Source organism: Salarias fasciatus, chromosome 18 (genome assembly GCF_902148845.1).
Source record: "Salarias fasciatus chromosome 18, fSalaFa1.1, whole genome shotgun sequence".
NCBI classification, from domain to species: domain Eukaryota; kingdom Metazoa; phylum Chordata; class Actinopteri; order Blenniiformes; family Blenniidae; genus Salarias; species Salarias fasciatus.
In genome coordinates, this window is record NC_043762.1 from 3,897,968 (window position 1) to 3,916,227 (window position 18,260).

Here is an 18,260-nt window from a genome sequence, read left to right on the forward strand (position 1 = left end):
GGAGGAAAATAATGGAAGTATGAGTCCCTCCGTGGGGGATAAGAAGAGCTCTGTTTGTGGTGGGGTTTCCATTATGTGAGGACAAAATCTCCGGATTCCCCTTCGCATCATTACAGACTAACTCTGTCACTGCAGTGAGAGCAGCGCATCTGTGTTTGGGGTCATTATAAACACTCTGTTTGGACCCTAAATTCAAAGAGTCTTTGTTTAGGTCACGCTCTCTGCCTTCAGCCATTCAGCCCATTGAGAGCCATGGAAACAAGAAGTCTTTCACTCTGCTCTTTCTCATCGCTCGTCTCTTTTCTCTGTCTCCCACCCACCACTCCATTCTGCCCTCATCACTCTGCTCCTCGCTGCCATGGGACTAATAGGAACAGGAAGAGTCAGATGCTTACTTAATTGGGCTTCAAGGTGACTGGCTGGATGTCGGTGTGTGCGTTCTGTTGGTGCACACACATGGATGCTTCTCTGAAAATGAAGTAAACTCTGCGGAACAGAAGCCGACAAGGCCAAATGGGCTGGAATTGGCTCTAATAGTTCACCGGGCCTTTGCGGATCGTGTCTGTCAGATCTCTTACAAGCAACTAAAACATATAAAGAAGCAATAAAAACCTCTCTCAAGAAGAGGAAGTTCAGAGCGTACAACTTGGAAAGATCAAGTCAAAGCACTTCCTGCCAGTGTATGTGTCGCCGTTAATGATCAATATTTCAGGTGGCTATATCCTTAAACAGTAGAGCCTGTGGGGATACAGAGGGATTTATACGCTGTTAGTGTAGGGTTAATAATGTGAAATAAATGTGCCCGGATCACTACATTTAGCACTTTAAAAATGTAGACAGGGAGGAAGTAATATGTTTTGTGAGTGTGTGTGCTGGTGCCCCGCGATGGCAGCCATTAGACAGGAGTAAGGCAGCCATGATGAATCGGCACTTAGCCCAGGGAAGCGCACTTGCTCAATGGGCTGTGAATCTCCCGCTGCCACTGTCAGCCGGCAGAATGTTAAATAAAGTTATTTGAATATTTGTAATATTAATGTGCCAGCGTGTCAAAAACCCACTGGAGTCCGACGGCGGGAGAAAATGTGAGACGATTCACAGTGTCGTGTAAGATTATGCTCATGCTCGGCTGAGGAGCCACATAAATATCTGACTAAATAAATACATAATGACTGGGGAGCAGGCTGGAGGACGGACAGATGGAGGGATGGACGGACGGACGGAGGAAGGGAGGGATTAAAAAACATCATGAATGAGTGAGTAAGCAGAAGGTATCAGCGATGATAACAGCATTGGCCTGTAGCCCTGTCAGGTCATATCTAATAAAAACAATCGGCGCTGGAATCCCCCCTGACCGGACCGTCCTGGGAGGCTTCTGGACAAACAGGCACTGAATGTGTTTTCCATCAGACAAGACGGCGCCTCACTGTTTAAGAGGGAAACGGGATTCTTTTTATTTATCACCTTTTAAAAAAAATCTACTGTAAACACGAGCCATGACAACATGCTCTTACTGTTTCTTACTTGCTGGGCAGACGCGTTCAGCAGCGAGGGTCAGCTAACTCACCAGCAGCTGTTTCTACAGATGTGCTCCTGACCTGGTGTACTTTTGGTTTCCAGGGATAAAAACAGCTGTGAACGTGTTGTTGTGTGAGAGTGTCAATAATTAGTTTACCTTCAAAAGCATTGTTTGAACTACATCAAGCTATAAATACTGGGAGAGGTTGATGCGGGTAGAAACGTCTGAGATCGCTGAGGTCCTTTCCAAATCACTTCATGGTAAACTCATTTCCAACAGCTGTCTGTCGTTCACGGCATTAGTGGATGATCCTGAAAATGCAGCGGGCCCGGCGGAGGCAGGTTCACGCTGAACATCACCAGCTGGGAGACGTCAAAGTGCATCAGGGTGTTGCTCCTCTGGACGAGACGCTGTGGGTCCACCGCCATCCCAGAGCACTGACAGGCATCTGGAACCCGGCCCTGCGCCTGCAGGGAGGGTGTTTTACACCATCTACTCACTGCGAACACGACATCCTCACATTCCGCATGAGTCCATGTTCCTACCTAAATGATAAAATAAGACAGAATATAGAAGAAGGAGCTCCATTGACGCTGACAGTTATAGACTGTAAGGAGACAGTCATCAGCTCAGACAGCTCTGAGGCTCTTCACTGTGAAAAAGTCCAGGCTGTTTAAAGTTTTGGGTTGTATTTCACAGTGTAGCGTTAGACCTGTTTTTCCTGCACGAGCTGAAACATTGCAATAATTAGTTCACCGCTGAGTTCCGAGCTCGTCTCTGGTGAGGATATCAGGAGCATTAGCATGATCAATGGTGGTAGTGGATTAAAAACGAAGCAGATGACGCCAAGCAGACGTAGTGAGAGTGAAGCTATCAATCACTCCGCTGGAGACCGTGACACTAATCACAGGAGGGTCCGGAGACGCCGTCACATCAGCCGACACACACACACACACTCACACACACACACACACACTCACAGGAGAAGAGCTTTGGTTGGAGGTAGTGGGGCTGCTATTTGGAGTGTCTCTGCTCGATTTAACAGTGAGGTGATAAAATATTTAGCAGATTGCTTACATAGCCGAGGGGGAGAGAGAGGGAAGGAGAGAGGGAGGGAGAGAGAGAGAGAGAGAGAGAGAGGAGGATACTCAAATGGCTTGTGTGAGAGCTGGGGAGCTGGTAATGAGGATGGCATGCTGACATTATCGCTACAGAGCACAACAACTCTACATGGTCTCTCTGCCCAGCTGACAGCAGGCCGCACACACACACACACACACCATGCAACCTGCCACTAATTAAAACATATAGATTATAGAGAGCGCCGTCAGCTTCCAGGAGGTCCGTACGTGCACAGACACACAACCACGCTGGCCTACCTGCAACGGCAGTTAACTTCGCTGTCAGACCAAATAACTTAGAAATTACAAAGAGCAAAAAGCGATCTGTCAGTTATCGGTGCTTCACTGTTTGTCACTTGGCTTCAGGAGATAACACAGGATTCACTCAACTCTCCGTTCATCCAGCTGTATGGAGGAGTCGCAGGGAGCTGAAGCTGAGACGAGGGATGAGAACACGCCCAGCAGGTCCAACACGCTCACCCCTCCTTCAGGGCTCAAACCCAGACATCAGCCCACAGGTGCCCCACAAGGTTTAGGATCCATCCGGATGTGTGTTTGTGGAAAAGATCATTCAGATCTCTGGTCATCAAACAGCATTTCAGCTGATCGGCTGATACTGATGAGCAGTGGAGAAGCAGCCGTGAATAACATTTCATACGGTTCGGTTTCCCTCCCTCACTGCCTGAGCAGCACAGAGCACATGGAGAACATGCAGACTCCTCAGAGAAAGGCTTCCAAGCACCGGTTAAAAATCACTGCTCCACCGTGCCACAGGCCAACGCAGCACCTGGTGAAGGTGGGAATCGAACCATGAACCCGAGGGCTGGGAGAGGAGCTGGCCCTGCAGCTGACACACCGAGAGGAGAAAGCTTTGGCGGAGCATCTGGGATGAACGCGCTCCTGCTATCAAGTGGCAATAAGCTGAGAGCCATTATTTTGTCATTAGCTGCAGGGCCATTTAAGTAAATGTTTGTGTACAATGTTTATGTCATCTCAACAACTAATTAAAAGCCCACTCAACGGACAAGTCGCTCTTACTTATTGGTCACAAAGGCAGGTTTGAAGTAGCAAGTCATTGTTTCCTCACTATACTTTTCTCCATAAATAGATATGAAGCAGGTATAAATAGAAACGCGCTATCAGATGGCTCGGTATGGCTCACGACAGCAGCTCTTCCTATTTCATTTTTGATTTTCCACCGCAGTACTTCCAGTACAAGACCATCCCCTCATTTTACCCCGAATGGGGGGAATTATTTCAGCATGAAACTGCATCTGCTCATGTTCTCTTTTGTTCCTGTTACTTCATTTCTAATGGGCAATTACTTGGGAGCCAATGCTGAGGCCGTGTTATTGCACCAGCCCTCCATTGATTGGTCGCCTATAGTACCGCGCTCCCACAACCACTTTAAGGTTAGAGTTCCCTGTTTAAATAATGGATTACAAGTCCATAGAAAATAAAAGCTTGAGATTGCTGCTATTGGACGGGCCTCTCAGTGGAGATGAGAGGGGAGCAGATTTCACACACATCTCCAGAGAGCGAGCCGCTTCCCGACACAAACCACTCCGTCATCTGCTTCCTCTCCACACACACATTCTTCTGTGATCGCACCCATCAATGGAGTTTACATTAGAAAACACTTTTTGCTATTCAGACCGAGGTCAAGTGGGCCGACGTAAACAGCTTCCTCTCTCCACGGGCTGTTTTTCATACCAGAGTGAGTCCCGCCGCAGAGCGAGCTAACTCAGAGCTAACTCCGTAGGAAGTCCACTCGTTACACCCACAAGTCCAGAGGATTGTGGGAATTATCTGAAATACACGTCTGTTCAAAATGCCTTTGTAGTGTGTGTGTGTGTGTGTGTGTGTGTGTGCGTGTGTGTGTGTGTGTGTGTTCACAGCATTGCCAATGCCCCCCACTAACACAGGCTGCAGTAACACTCAGGTGCAGCTCCAATTACCTCTCTGGGAGTGTGTAAAGTGTGTAAAGTGTGTATAATATGGAGGTAAAGGGAAGAAAACAAGAGCATTTGTGCAGAATAAATGGAGGCGTTAAAAATGATGAAGCTCGGCCTCGTATCTGTGGCAGAAAACAATAGTTATCCATGAAAGCCTGCAGGCTCGTGTCTGCCAGAGGATCTCCATGCTCTACATTTCAAACTTTCAGTATTGAACACACCGTTATGAAAAGCTGCAGGGAGACTCAGCCAGAACACCAGGCAGATTCACTTAAGAAAAGGTTAAATATCATGTTTTCTGCTATTAAAAAAAAACAATCAATGGACCTTCTGTCATGGGTTTTTCGATTTTAGACATTATATCCAGACTCCAGCATAATGTCTCATATCCAAAATTACATAACCTGATATCTGAGTGAAATACAAACCAGAACCTTCAGAGCTCTATACAACAGCTTGGTTTGAAATACCACAACACAACATATTACTCCGCATAAAGAGATGGAGTTTATAATGACTAGGCTGCCAAAGACAGTGCGATAATAACAAGTGTTTTGTAATTCCTAATAACGCCGCTATTTTATTTGACGTGCGATTAACTCGTGTACGTTTTATGACCCTTGTCTCGCACCGTAGTTTGGGAAACTCAGCAATAAGTGATGTGATACTGCACACTCCTGTACAGTAGGTGGCGCTATGCACCTTAAAGATATTTGTGATCTGACGAAACAAAAGAAGAAGAAGAAGGAGAAGCAGTTTGGAAAAATCAGGCATAATACATGTGTATGGCAGCAGTGACCCCTCCGTAAGATGGCCGCCGTGTTGCACGCCAGCTCCAATCCACCGCAGCGTGAATGCAGAGTCTACGTATCTGATGTCTGTGGTGACAACACGCTGGAAGAGGAGCAGAGAGGAATAAGGAGGCTGTGCCATTCTTTTCTTTCATGAAGGCTCCAGGTAATTCTCTTCTACTTCTGACCTAAAGGACCTGCTGGTTCAGGAGTCTTTAATTGTGATGCACGAGCTCAATCAGTTTGTGTTGCAAACTGTTTGGAAAACTGGAAATGTAGCTGGTTGGACACATGGTCAGATTATGAGTAAATGATGTTCCACTCAGGTGAAAATGTCCTTCCAGCCTGTTCTCTGAGCCTGCAGAGTGTTTGAGGTTCTGTGGAGATTATTCTGGACGGTGCTTGATATCGTTCTGAACTGTGGCAACAACAATAAACATGCATTTACATAAAGCCAGCATATTTGTCCATTCCCATGCTGATGAAAGGATTAAGAACTTGAACATTTAGAGTAGATAAAATAATGTGTGATCAATTTGCGATTAATGAAGAGTTAACTATGGAAAATCATATGAATAATTGCGATTAAATATTTTAATCGATCGACAGCCCCAATAAAGAAGCATCAGAAACACAAATTACATTTCATTCGTTTAAATCATTGAGATTTTGACATTTTGTCCAAAAACTGGATTTTGTTCCAGGTTCCTGAAGGCAGCCAGCTCCCTCCTCACCGCTATCATTTAAAAGGTTGATTCTGTGTGTTTGCCTCATTGTGTGGCACACAGAACACAGCGCGACGCAACAAGCATACAGTAGACACCGTCACACACACTGTGCTTTGTAGATATGTGGCACCCTCATATCTGTTTATTGATCAGAGCAGATGTGCGTCAATCAATCTTATCTGAGCTCCACACACTCTGCAGCTCACCTCCAGAGGCCGGCCGAGCAGAGAGCCCCGAGCTACTCACATTATCGTTACACACCCTGAGCAAATTCTGTGTCTGTGTGTGTGTGTGTGTGCACTAGAGGACACACAGAAAGAGAAAGAAAGTGACAGCTTGAAAGGAAAACCCGGATTAACCTTGCCTTTATGTGCCAGTGATTATCTGCTCCTGAGAACTGAGTCTTTCAGCACATCACACTGAGGTGGACTCAAACCCGCCGCCGTCTGCGCAGAAGGTTGTGGAAGAGGCTTCAACTCGCCGCAGATTACAACTCCGTGCTAATGTGGCTTTTTAGCACTTTCAAGGAGAACGTACACACATCGCCATCAGCAGAACGCATGAGGCAGAATTCAGGGAACACTGACGTCTTGTTAAACGCTCGCTGACAATAGAATCGTCGTCCCTGAGAACCTGATCTGCTGGTTTAAAGCCCACGCTCACCGCGTTCCCTTGATGTCTTACCTCTGCACACGTTGCCGTTGTCGGGTTCGAAGCCGGCCTTGCACGTGCAGCTCCCGATGGGAACCATCCACTCCCCGTCTCCGTTGCAGTACAGCTTGATGGGGACGTCCACCTCCTCTGAGTTGGGGATGCAGATCCCCCGAGCGATGACCAGGGAGGTGCTTTCAGCTCCTGTCATGGTCTCCGGAAAGATGGCAAAGTTCTGCACCACACTGGGGCACTTCTTATAAAACACCCTGACGGACAGCAGAGACATGCAGGCTCCGTAGTCCTGAAAGGCCAAGTAGAAGCCGTTTTTGGACAGCGGCCCAAAGCTTCGCACCTCCGTGTTGACCTTCATCAGACGGCCACCAAAGTCCACCTGCGAGAAGCTCTCGTCGGCGGCGATGGTGTCCACCTTGAGGTAAGGGGCCTCCATCCAGAAGGCCGTGCCTTTGGTGGCAATGACGGCGTCGCTCTCGTAGTAGTAGAGGTTAAAGGTCTCCTTGCAGGACCCGGGGACGTTGGGGATGGAGCTGCAGTCGCGCACCGTGAAGCGGATCTCCACGTAGATGCGCTGCGCCCCGCGCCGGTCGATGAAGGTGGTGAGCAGCCAGTTGTTCTGGCTGGGCTCGAAGACGTTGCACACCTGGTAGGTCCTGATGGTGTTGAGGTTTTCATCGTAGCCGCTCACCTCCTCCCACTGCAGACAGGAAAACACACACGGATGATTAGAGCAAGACCGCGGTGCTTCCTCATTTTTTGACAGAGGATGTTAATATTGGCTGAACTGGGAAACCGAACACACACCAGTGACCTCCTGAAGGTACTAGATTAAAGTCTTACTCCAAAAATGACAAAAAAAAAAAAAAAGCATCAGCCTGATGAGCTACAGGCTTCATCCACTGAGAATTCACAAATGTCCTTCTATGAGATAACAAACAGGTGGGTAAGTGCAGCAGCAGCACAACGCTGCTTTACGGCCTTGTTGTCTCAATACGCTCACAGCTGTGTGGTGTGTACTCCCACTGTTTGAGCACAAGTCGGATAATCACTGTGGAAGCAATGCTATGTGCTCCCTATGCCAAGTGTTGCTGGGCTAAGAATTGATGCATTACAAAATATGGTGTGTAACGAATTCAAGATTTCGCTCTAGCGAATTACAATCAGGCAGCCAGGAGCCGGCGTGATGGAGAAACACACAGCAGGCCATTTCTTGCAGGTGTGACCCAGAAAGTATGTTGGATGAACATCAGCTCCCCCACCCCCACCCCCCCGCCCCCGGGGGGGAACTGACTGGCTTCATGATGAAATTGTGCCATTAGCGTTTTGGCTGGAATCACAGAGAACATGTAAAACGTCCCAGAAGCTTGATTTCAGAGCAGAACTTGTGTATAAGCTTGATTTGAGTCGGTGCGGTTCAAAATGTTCCAGTGTATTGATTTTGGATATGTGATCTTTTAAATTGTGAACGTGCTTTCATGAGGCACACGCCATTCTTTAGAGCAGTGAAGTACGCAGCAGAGCTCACAGAGAAGCCGCACGCTGTCACATAAAAGGCTCCTACTTGAAATGAATATTTTGTGGAATAGAGAGGATGATCTGAGACAATTGTGAAACTTTTCCCTCAGATCACTTTCACTCCCTGTAATAATGGCATCCTTTTCTCTCCTATTTGAAGCAACTGCATGGCTCGGAGATTTATTTCTCCAAATTCCCCGGCGCCAACGATCCAAACAGCTGTAGGCGAGGAGAAGTTAATGAGGTCTACAGTGGACTGAGTGGGCCTCCAGTCACTTCATGTTTCTCCTGTGCATATACCTCCTGGTGTTTCCCTCTCCCTCTGACCTTTACAGCCACGGCTGCTCCGACCGGCCTAATGGAGACGGGAAGACATGGCCGCCTCACACAGACACACAGCCACCAGTCAAGTGGCGGGAAAGATTCCTCAGTGCTACAAGGTGAATCCGTGACGGGCCTGGAGACGAGCGCTACGACGGTTATCGGGTTTAGCATTGGAAAACCAACAGAATCGATGTGAATAATGAAGGAATCCAGGGAATAGTTATCAGGAGGAAAACATCGAGGTGGAAGGCGGGCGGCTGGAGTGTGGGGAGGTGATGTAGAGGGAAGACACTTGAAGAACAGCGACGCCGCTGACATGATAAACGAGTTTACAGAAATCCAAGGTGCAAATTAAAGCCTTTTTTCAGCGCCGCTCCCCCTGTGCCCACTCCAGTCTGCTCTCCTTCCCTTCTGCCGGCTGCTCTCGTCTCTGCTCTGTAATGACCATTCATCAGCATTACAGGAACCTGTCCCTTTCAGCACTGCCTGTTCATTAATACCGCCAGCCCCGGGCTCCTCTGCACCCGTCTGCTCCGGTCCAGGAGGGGGTCCTCACCGTCTCCCGTCTAGCCAAATGACCACCATCTTTCACGCCAGAGAGGAGCCCGAGGCGTCTCCAATAATGCCCGTCCAGAATCTGTCCACAAATTCATTGGCGCGGATGATAATGACCCCCGATTTTTTATTTCCTCCTCAGTAGATACGCCGTGTCACCATTATGTCAAAGACGAGCCGAAGCGGCGCAGGTGCGTGGTTATTAAGGCGAGATAAAACTTTGCGACACAATCTCTTCTTGTCCTTTCAGCGCTTTGTATTCATGTGCTGTTTGCGCCCGTGTGTCTGTGTGAGAGCGTGCTGTTTATAATTTGATGGTTTGCCGACCACATATTGATTTTCTAGCTGTTGTTTTGCCGCTGAAAGCTCGGGGCTACACTTCACATTTCTGCTTGTATAGGTCCAAAGCCTTTGATTACCGTGAGTATTACCACAGCTATTCATTCTTCGGCATCTTTACCGTTTAAAAGCAGGAGGCCCGGGCATTCAGAAAGCGAAAGCAAAGGCAGTTTTTATGAAAGGAGCACATGTCCCCGCTCCATCTGTAGACGATCTCCAGCCCGCTTCTATTTTCATGCTTCAATCATTTAAGGCTATCTTGTGCACTTGAGGACATCTCCATGACCTTGCCAAAGAAGAGCGAAAAGAGAAGACATCATCACCTGTCACCTGGCCGATAATGGAAGTGCCTGCTCTCTGCCTCCACTGCCTTCTGCATGAATCTTTCATCCAATAACACCAGCCCTGCAGTATGTATATTTATTACATGCATTATGAAAGGAAGTGCAAATGTAGCGCACAGGTACGCATCCTTGACGTGGACCTGAAGTGAGCGACGTGCACGGGAGGCGGGAGTGGTTTTCGCTCGTCTCCTCTCCACTGAAATCAGGTGAAAAGTCATCACGGTCTGGTTCACTTGATCAGGTAGGAAACCAGAGGTGAGGAATACGGCGAGAATACAAAGAGCGGTGAAGTGGGAACACGATGCTGGGGCTGACGGGATCGTGCGCACCCACATGTGGAAAGAGATCTACTGAGGATAGTGGCTGAGCTCAACAGCACAAACTCTTCATTCAGCACTTTTGCATTCATGAATATGGAGCATCAGATGTGTGTTCTGGATCATGCAAAAAATACTGGGGAGGTTTTATGCTAACAAATTTAATGTGCAGTGCAAAATGTCATTTAGCACATCTGGAAAAGTTTTCATTGTTTATAGTTTCATCTGCTTTTTTTTTTTAATGCACTAAAAAGAAGGAAATCAGCTGAGAATCCGGCAGAGATGTAACTGTGGTGAGAGACGATTCTCCCAAACCGGCAGGCGTGTCGATATTTCATCCCTCAGGTTTGAGTAACTGTTTACACGCCGTTTACACGCCGTTTACACGCCGTTTCCCGTGAGAACGGCAACGGCTAAAACGCTCAAAACAGTGTAGTTAGTACGCCAAGACACAAGGTGGCACCGCAGGTTGTTTTTGCTGTGATAACACACACACACACACACACACACACACACACACACACACACACACACACACCTGCAGAGAATACAGACTTTAACACTGAGAGCACCAGACATTTACTGCATCTGGAGAGACGACGGACTGGACGCTCCTGGAGGTGAATCCCAGCTATAAAACCACCAGTAAGGACTATAAAACTGGAATGGTTGCTGCTGTCCGTCGACTCACACATGAGCAGAGGAACTGTTGACCTCAGCGGCGGTGCACATGGGCAGCGGCTTTCACTGCCAACACCTGCCTGGGCGGAGTCAGAGCCACTCTAAAAACGTTTTGGACGTTTTCAAACCGCGCTGTTTTCAGTGTCAACGACCAGCATTGTCATGTAAACAGGACCTTATTGAATCAACACTCACCTGGCATTATCACACGTACTTGCAGAGGTTTAGGATATAAATAAAGTCCAGGTTCAGGATGACTGACGACCCAGTGAAGTAGCAGAGAGGCTACGAGAAGGCTCGTTGTTTTTCTTTACAGTGATGATAACGTCTCTCATCGGCTCATCTGATGCTTCCTATCGTCTGTGATTCCAACAGCCTGGGACTCTGAAATGCGGGAGACTAGATACACTCCTGATGTGTGAGAGTTATTGATCATTTAAAGTGGACTGTCTAGGCTGCTGTGAAGGAACGCCAATGGATTGATTGATTGACGGATGGATGATCGATGGATGGTCGATGGATTGATGTTTTGATGGATGGATTGATGTGACTGTGTGGTTTCCATCTCTTCCAGGCAGCTCACAGATGTTTAAACAAAGCTCTTTTAATGACATGCAGTTAGAGCAATGGAAACCTGCTGGATCTTTACCTCATGTGATTGACCTGCTTTTACCACAAACTTCCTGCAGACGAATCTCAGAAACAGGAATAAAAAATTATCTCAGCTATTTTCCTCAAACCATTAAAAAATTTCACCAAACACAAAGTTTTTTTTTTTCTTTTTTTCCTGATGAAAACACCTGACAAATATTGAGAGCCTCTTTACGAAACACTCATTGGTAAACCAACCAAAATTACCCACTGCCTCCACTCTAATAGCTTTGCTTTTACCCGTAATATAGGAGACACTTTGTGCCTGGCCCTGATTGTCAAGTGTGGCCATTGTGTGTGTCATTACGCCTGCTCTGTTTTATAGGCAGCGGTGAGGAGATGGCGGCGCTATGGATTCATAGAGCACTTAATGTGTGTGTTAATGACCAGCCACGGCTCGCAGAGGAGAGGAGGAGAGCGGGGACAGGAGGCAGGCTGATGGATAAGAAAAATACAGGAATGGAGCGAAATGGAGGAGATGGGTGGAGTGGCGGCGGTAATATATTCAGGCTGATGTTCCCCTTCCCACAGCCTCAGCTCGCCGCCATCAAGCCATCAATACTCTGCCCTCATAAAGACCATTCATCACATTGATCCTCTGCCATTACGCTGAAAGACTAAAATAACACAGAGCAGCTCAGACGGACAAAGTCCTGCTCCAGACGACGACAAAACGGAGCGGGGAGCAAGCAGGGCCTCAATCAGAGCCAATCAGAAGAGAACGCGACGCCAACAGTGATTAGCAGGACTGATTACAGGGTGACGAAGAATCAGGAAAACAACAGATTTATCAGGGTTCACCGTCGCGAGGCACACGGCAGCAGCCATGTCTTATGGTGTTTTCATGTCTGGAGACAGTATTGACAGTAGCTCCTGGTACGGTTTGACCATCCAGAGTCTTTCACACTCCACCACATCCCCACGCCGCGCAACCCAGATACAATGAAGGACGACGCAACACACCGAGCACGTTAACCGGTTCGATCCCCGCGCTTCAGGGCTGACTGCGACATCATGGACAAGGTACGTCTGGTAGATCCAGCTGGCCGGGGGGCCGAGAGGCTGGAGGGAAGGGCCAGGGGAGCGAGGGGTTGAGGGGACGGGGGACGGGGTGATTTCAAGTGAAACCTGAAAACTTCTGCTGCCGCTGCTAACCCCTGCGGTGGAAGTTTTGAAAATGCTCCGTCTCCGTGGAAACCGGAAAACTACACACAATTTCCTGCAGGTCGCATACATGGATCACACATCAGCAACTCAATTTGACGCTTGACATTAAAAAAAATTTGATGGGGTTCTCGAATTTCAAATGAAAAAAAATGAAGAAAAACCAGAGGATGCTTTCACTTAACTGGAGTGGAGAATGTGCTGCTTTTCAGCTGTGCTGCAGATTGACTCATCAGATTTCTCCAAACGCAGTGAAAAATCACAAATAATAAAAGGAGAGCAATAAAACGTCTTTTTATTGAGCGGCTGTGTCCCTGAGTTGTCGCCGCCTGTTTTATTTCTGCAGCTTTCATCTGGACGGGGAGCTAATGTTTGCCTGGAAATGGGAACGAGCGCTGTACATTTTTTGTTACTCTGTCTTTGATAATTAGAAACACAGCAGGTCAGTCTGCGACGCTGCCTGAACCACATGTTCAGAGCTTCATTCCAGGCGGTTCACACACCGAGCAGACTGGAAGGCAGGGGTATCTGCCAGCCGACCTTTGCCCTCCAGTCTGCTGTGTGATCCTTGCCGGAGCTCTTCAGATCCATCAGCACCAGTTAATCCACGCTCAGACATCCTGAACCCAGATGGGCTCCAGCATTTCCACATCTCAAGCTCTCTGCACAAGAGTGTTTGGCAACTGGTTCCTGAAAGCATGTCAAACGTCCATTAATGGATCTGAAGACGGGTCGAGGATGAAGCGGGCCCGGATCCCTTCTGAAACCCAGCTTTAAACACTATGGAGGTAAGAGGTCGCACGCACACACACACACACACACACACACAGAAGTACCCTCCATCACTATTTTCATTTATCTGGAAAATTACAATACATTATTTTTTATCCACTTTATTTGTACACTTATAGCATATAAGCTAAAAAGTTTGAAGCATTCTTTTAAGATTTCATTTATTTATAATATTGCTACATTTTATTAGTGGAGCGTTTAGGCTCCAGTTAGAGAAATAGGAAAAACATCTCATTTTAGAAATATTCTCTGAGGGTGACTTTTTTAACCCTCATAATTTCACAGCCAAAATGATTGCATGAAAAATTAATTTTTAAAAAAAGACATTTTGATTATTTTTCTTAATGTGCAAAAAAGACTAAACTGTGAATTAAAGCCTGTGACTTCAGTAAAGATTTAATATTTTTACCTTTTTATTTCAGAAGAGTCTCGAGTTTCCATGGAAACGATGCCTGTTTAGACAGAAACGGCTGAAATGCTAAAAAACAGTTTTCATGTTGGGCCACAAGTGGGTGCTGTTTTTTGTTTTTGTGGTGAAACCACACACGCATGAACACAGATAAACATTTACGATGGAAAACAATGACTTTTGTATGGACAGACCATCAAGTAGGATTGCTATTACTATTACGATTTGTTTTTTTAATTGAAGGAATGAAGCATGCTGGGAAAAGCGTGACCCCCCCCCCCCCCCCCCCCCACACACACACACACACAGAGGGTGGTGTGTTTGAGAGCGCTCGGACCAGCGGCTGCGTGTTCGTCCATCATGGCGGGATGGTGCATGTGGGTGGACACCAGCATGAGGCTGTTTTTCATACCACAGCTTCAGATGGCCGTCTTTCATTGAACAGTCTGTTATCTGTGACCAAGCGGTGGAGGTATACCGTCACAGAATCAGCTTTCTTGTAATTAGACACGACGAAGTCCACGTTCAGGACGGCCGCCTTTAAAGAGAAGTGAGGGGAAAATAAAAGAGAAGCCCAGACAGAGATCAGGGAAGGTCTGAGAAGGACAGTGAAGACATGAGGCGCTGCCTGAACTCCTTCTGCCCCTGCTGAAACACACTCCTCTCGTTCTGCAGAGCTCATAGCTGCCGGTAATCACGCCGGCTGAGAGAGCCGCGACGCTGCGAAAGCTGCTCCGAAGCGCTTTGAATTAATGGGGATATTTGCATTTCAACCTTCAGGTCGGCTCCTTGATGTCCACAGAATGGACATGTCACACGGAGCTGCAGCCGCAGTGAAAACTGCAGCATCATCCAGGAACATTCCCTCACAGATGAAAAAAATCACTTATTCTGAAAGCGACGCCTCACACTCACACACACACACACCAGCAGACTGCGGCCTCTAAAATATGCAGTGGCATGATTGCTATTATCATTTCTGATCAGCTGTGTTATTGAACGAGGGCTGCTGTCAGGCCAGTTGCACGGGAGTGATTATTTTGCGGGGCATCTGAGGCCTGGTTCCGCCTGGCTGGATGTGATGGATGGGGAGGAAATGGTGATGTCTGAAACACTCCCAGCGCTGCCAGATCCCAGCCACTCTATAATTACAGTCACACAGTCTGGCCGGGCCGGCGTGGAAGTGGTCCGTCTGCAGCAGAAGCCCGGTCGCCGGCCACACCCGGACCTCCGTCACGGCTGCGGACGGGGATGGAGTTTAACCGGCGGGCGCCGCGACGGCTGCAGGAGGCTCCGACCAGACCGTCTGACAGCTTCACTCTTCTTCACTCAACAGGTATAACATCCTGCAGCTGAGGAGCTTTCTACTGGAAGAGGCTGGAAAACCATCTGCTAACACACACACACACACACACACACACACACACGTTCACCTTCAATATGGAACATCAGACCAGCTGGGAGGAGTTGAATGAATGAATGAATTTATGCACCATGTGAGTGAACCTTTCCAATGTGCCTGTCAGTGAAGGAGGTGTGAGGTTTAGAGGCGCTGTGAGACGTTTCCTCCGCTGGATTTCGTCTGTGAACCCAACCGGTAGACACTTCCTTCATTCATGACCGGCACAAAGCAATGTGATCATTTTCACCTGTTTGATTGTATGAAAATACTAATTTGAAAATGAAATGGATTAATTTGAAAACGTGACCGAGGTGTTCACGCTGTGAGAGGAGAGCGCCGAATGAAAAGGACCAAAACGAAAACGCCTGACGGGTTTGGAAACCTTCCGCTATTCAGCTGGATGCATAAAGGACAAAGAGAAGGTCAATATTGATGTGTTGAAACACACTACTGCTTCCAGAGCACTTTTATCTGCCGCCGCACCTGGTAACGCCCACTCAGGTGCCTTCAGAGGAGGCGGCGGCGGCGGCTCGGCCTCAGCGGGGCTTCAGTTACCAGTAGCAACATTGCCTTGAGTCACCCTGCGTAAAAAGGATCAAGCTGTGTGTTTAGCTGGAATCTGACAGCCTCTGCAGCCCTACACATCTGTTGAGGAGCTTGATAAGGAGAAAGGTAAGCAATTCCACTGGATGCACCGGCGGCAGAAACAAGAGAAGGAAACCAAACGCTGCGACGTGAAGGGACGAAGGAAAACGCGAGGGGAGAGCGAGGGGACGTAAAGAGCGAGAGTTGAAATAATTTAGGGGACAGAAACAGGGAGCGCAATCGCAAGAGAGCGAGAGGAAGCGGAAAAAGCACGGCGGGAAGCGAGAGCTGTCAGAACGCCATCCTCAGCCGAGGCCGTTCGGGGCCAGGCGGCCCGGCCGGCCGGGCTGTGGGAGCGCGTCGGTCCAGAAATCATGCAAAGCCTGACGTTTGACGGCCACGACCTGCAGACAAGCCGAGTCAGAGGAAGAGGTTTCAGACAGACGTGCTGACGTGAAGCCAGGCAGGAGGGTGAAGAACGACGACGCGGTGAAAAGAGAAGAATGGACCGGTTCCTGCCGCCGCCGCCGCCGTCCTGCAGGCTCCGTCACTCTCCCATAAAGTGCACATCAAATTAAAGAGAGGCTCATTTCCTCTTCCTCCAGATCCTCAACTTTGTTCTTTTATTTATTTTTCCTGGAAAAAAAGAAAAGTCCTGAGCTCCTGATACATCCAAGAGAATTTCTACATGTCAAATATGGAGAATCGGGAAACCCCACAGGAAGGAAATCCATAATTGAGGAAGCCACATGTTATTTCATTCCAAAAGGGAAAGCAGACAAAGGAGGTAAAAAAAATTTTTTAAAAAAGATTCAATTTACTAAGAAATTTTACTGGAAAGTGGCACAAACTCCAAAACTGCTCATATTTCTGAATCAGTCCTTTATTATCATTATCATTATCATTATTATTATTATTATTATGCTGGTTTGTTTGATACCATGTTAATGAAATACTAAATAAAAGGAACTGCAATTACAGTGTTAATAATAATAATAATAATGATAATAATAATAATGTGTGTTTTAGGCCTGATCACCTCGGAGGTGAAATGAACCCGCCTCCTGCTGTGACACTGCCTGATATGTGTGCAGGAGTGTGTATTTGCACAGATGTGCTCACACACTCACTCCCTCTGCATCATAAATCATCCCCGTAGAGTTTTACAGCTGATTGTGTAAACATGTGCACGCTCTCATATCTGAGGCACGTTCATATATCAGCCGGCTCTTTCCGTGGCGGTTTCTGTGGCGAGTGTGCGGCGGCGTGCCGATCTGCGGCGTGTAGCGCCGGCAGCGCGGCTCGCCGTCATTTTTCTCCCGCGTCGTTCCATTTCAGCCGCTGCTCTGCCGGTTCAGAGTTCAGCTCAGTTCTCTCTCGCCCTCCATCTTTATTCCCTCTCTCATTATCTACATGCAATCAACCCCGTTCTCTTCCCAGCAGCCTCTGCTCTTCCCCTCCTGTCTTCCTGCCTCCCTCGGTGCCCTTTGAGCCTCGGTCTGTCTGCTGCCTGCCTGTCTGACGAAAATACTGAAGATACTACATTTTACTGAACTCGAGGGTTTTAACAAATCAAGGATTTTTCAGCATTTTTGTTAAAATAAATTTACAAATTCAAATAATTAGAGATTAGTAGATTATTCTTTGCTGTGCAGCGGCAGGTGATTGAATAGTTGTTGCTTTGTGCTGCCTATTTCTGTCTCCTCCGTTCCCTCCACCTCCGTCTCCTGGCCTCTCTCCGTGTTGTTGCCCCCCCCCCCCCCCCCCCCCCCCCCCCCCCCCCCCCCCCCGCGTCTGGCTCTCAGCGTATGAATAATTGAGCTGTATTGAGTCTGGTCAGCAGATGGTGGAATGGCCGTTATAGATCCGTCGCTGCTCTTTAGGAAGAGCTCGGTTTGACCCACACCTGTCCGGGGCGAGTCTGCTGGACCGGAAGGCCGGCGGGCCACGCCCACCTTTCTCCTCTCGCCACATACGCTCACGCACGCAGGTGAGAGTACACACCAACACTCAGCCTGAACACACACGAGCCCGCAGGAGGAAAGATCAGTGACAAGGAATACAGACATGTCCGCGCCGAATCCTTCCGGGATTCCATGGAGCATGTAGCATCACTGGTGTGTGAGCCCTGATGCTCTTTAGCATGTAGCATGTAGCATGTAGCATGTAGCATGTAGCATGTAACGCAGCTCGGAGTTGGTGCTGAGCAGTTAAACTACTGATCAACAATGTTTGAACTCTGCTGCTTCAGTTTCTGGTTCAGTTTCTGATTCAGTTTCTGGTTCAGCTTCTGGTTCAGTTTCTGGTTCAGTTTCTGGTTCAGAACCACCTGTCTTTCTCCTCCTCTGCGACCTACGCTTTTTGTAATTTCTGCACGGTCCTGTCTGTTCCTGCCTTCTCTA

The 18,260-nt window shown here is 47.9% G+C and overlaps 1 protein-coding gene across 3 annotated transcripts in view; it reads right to left on the minus strand.

Annotated features, from left to right (window-relative positions):
• Positions 1 to 18,260, minus strand: part of ephb1 (EPH receptor B1) — a 148,044-nt gene that overhangs the window by 81,051 nt on the left and 48,733 nt on the right. For all 3 annotated transcript variants that reach the window (XM_030115515.1, XM_030115513.1, XM_030115514.1), the window contains exon 3: positions 6,796 to 7,477. In XM_030115515.1, coding sequence (XP_029971375.1) covers positions 6,796 to 7,477 — 682 coding nt within the window. The remainder of the gene's footprint in view (positions 1 to 6,795; positions 7,478 to 18,260) is intronic.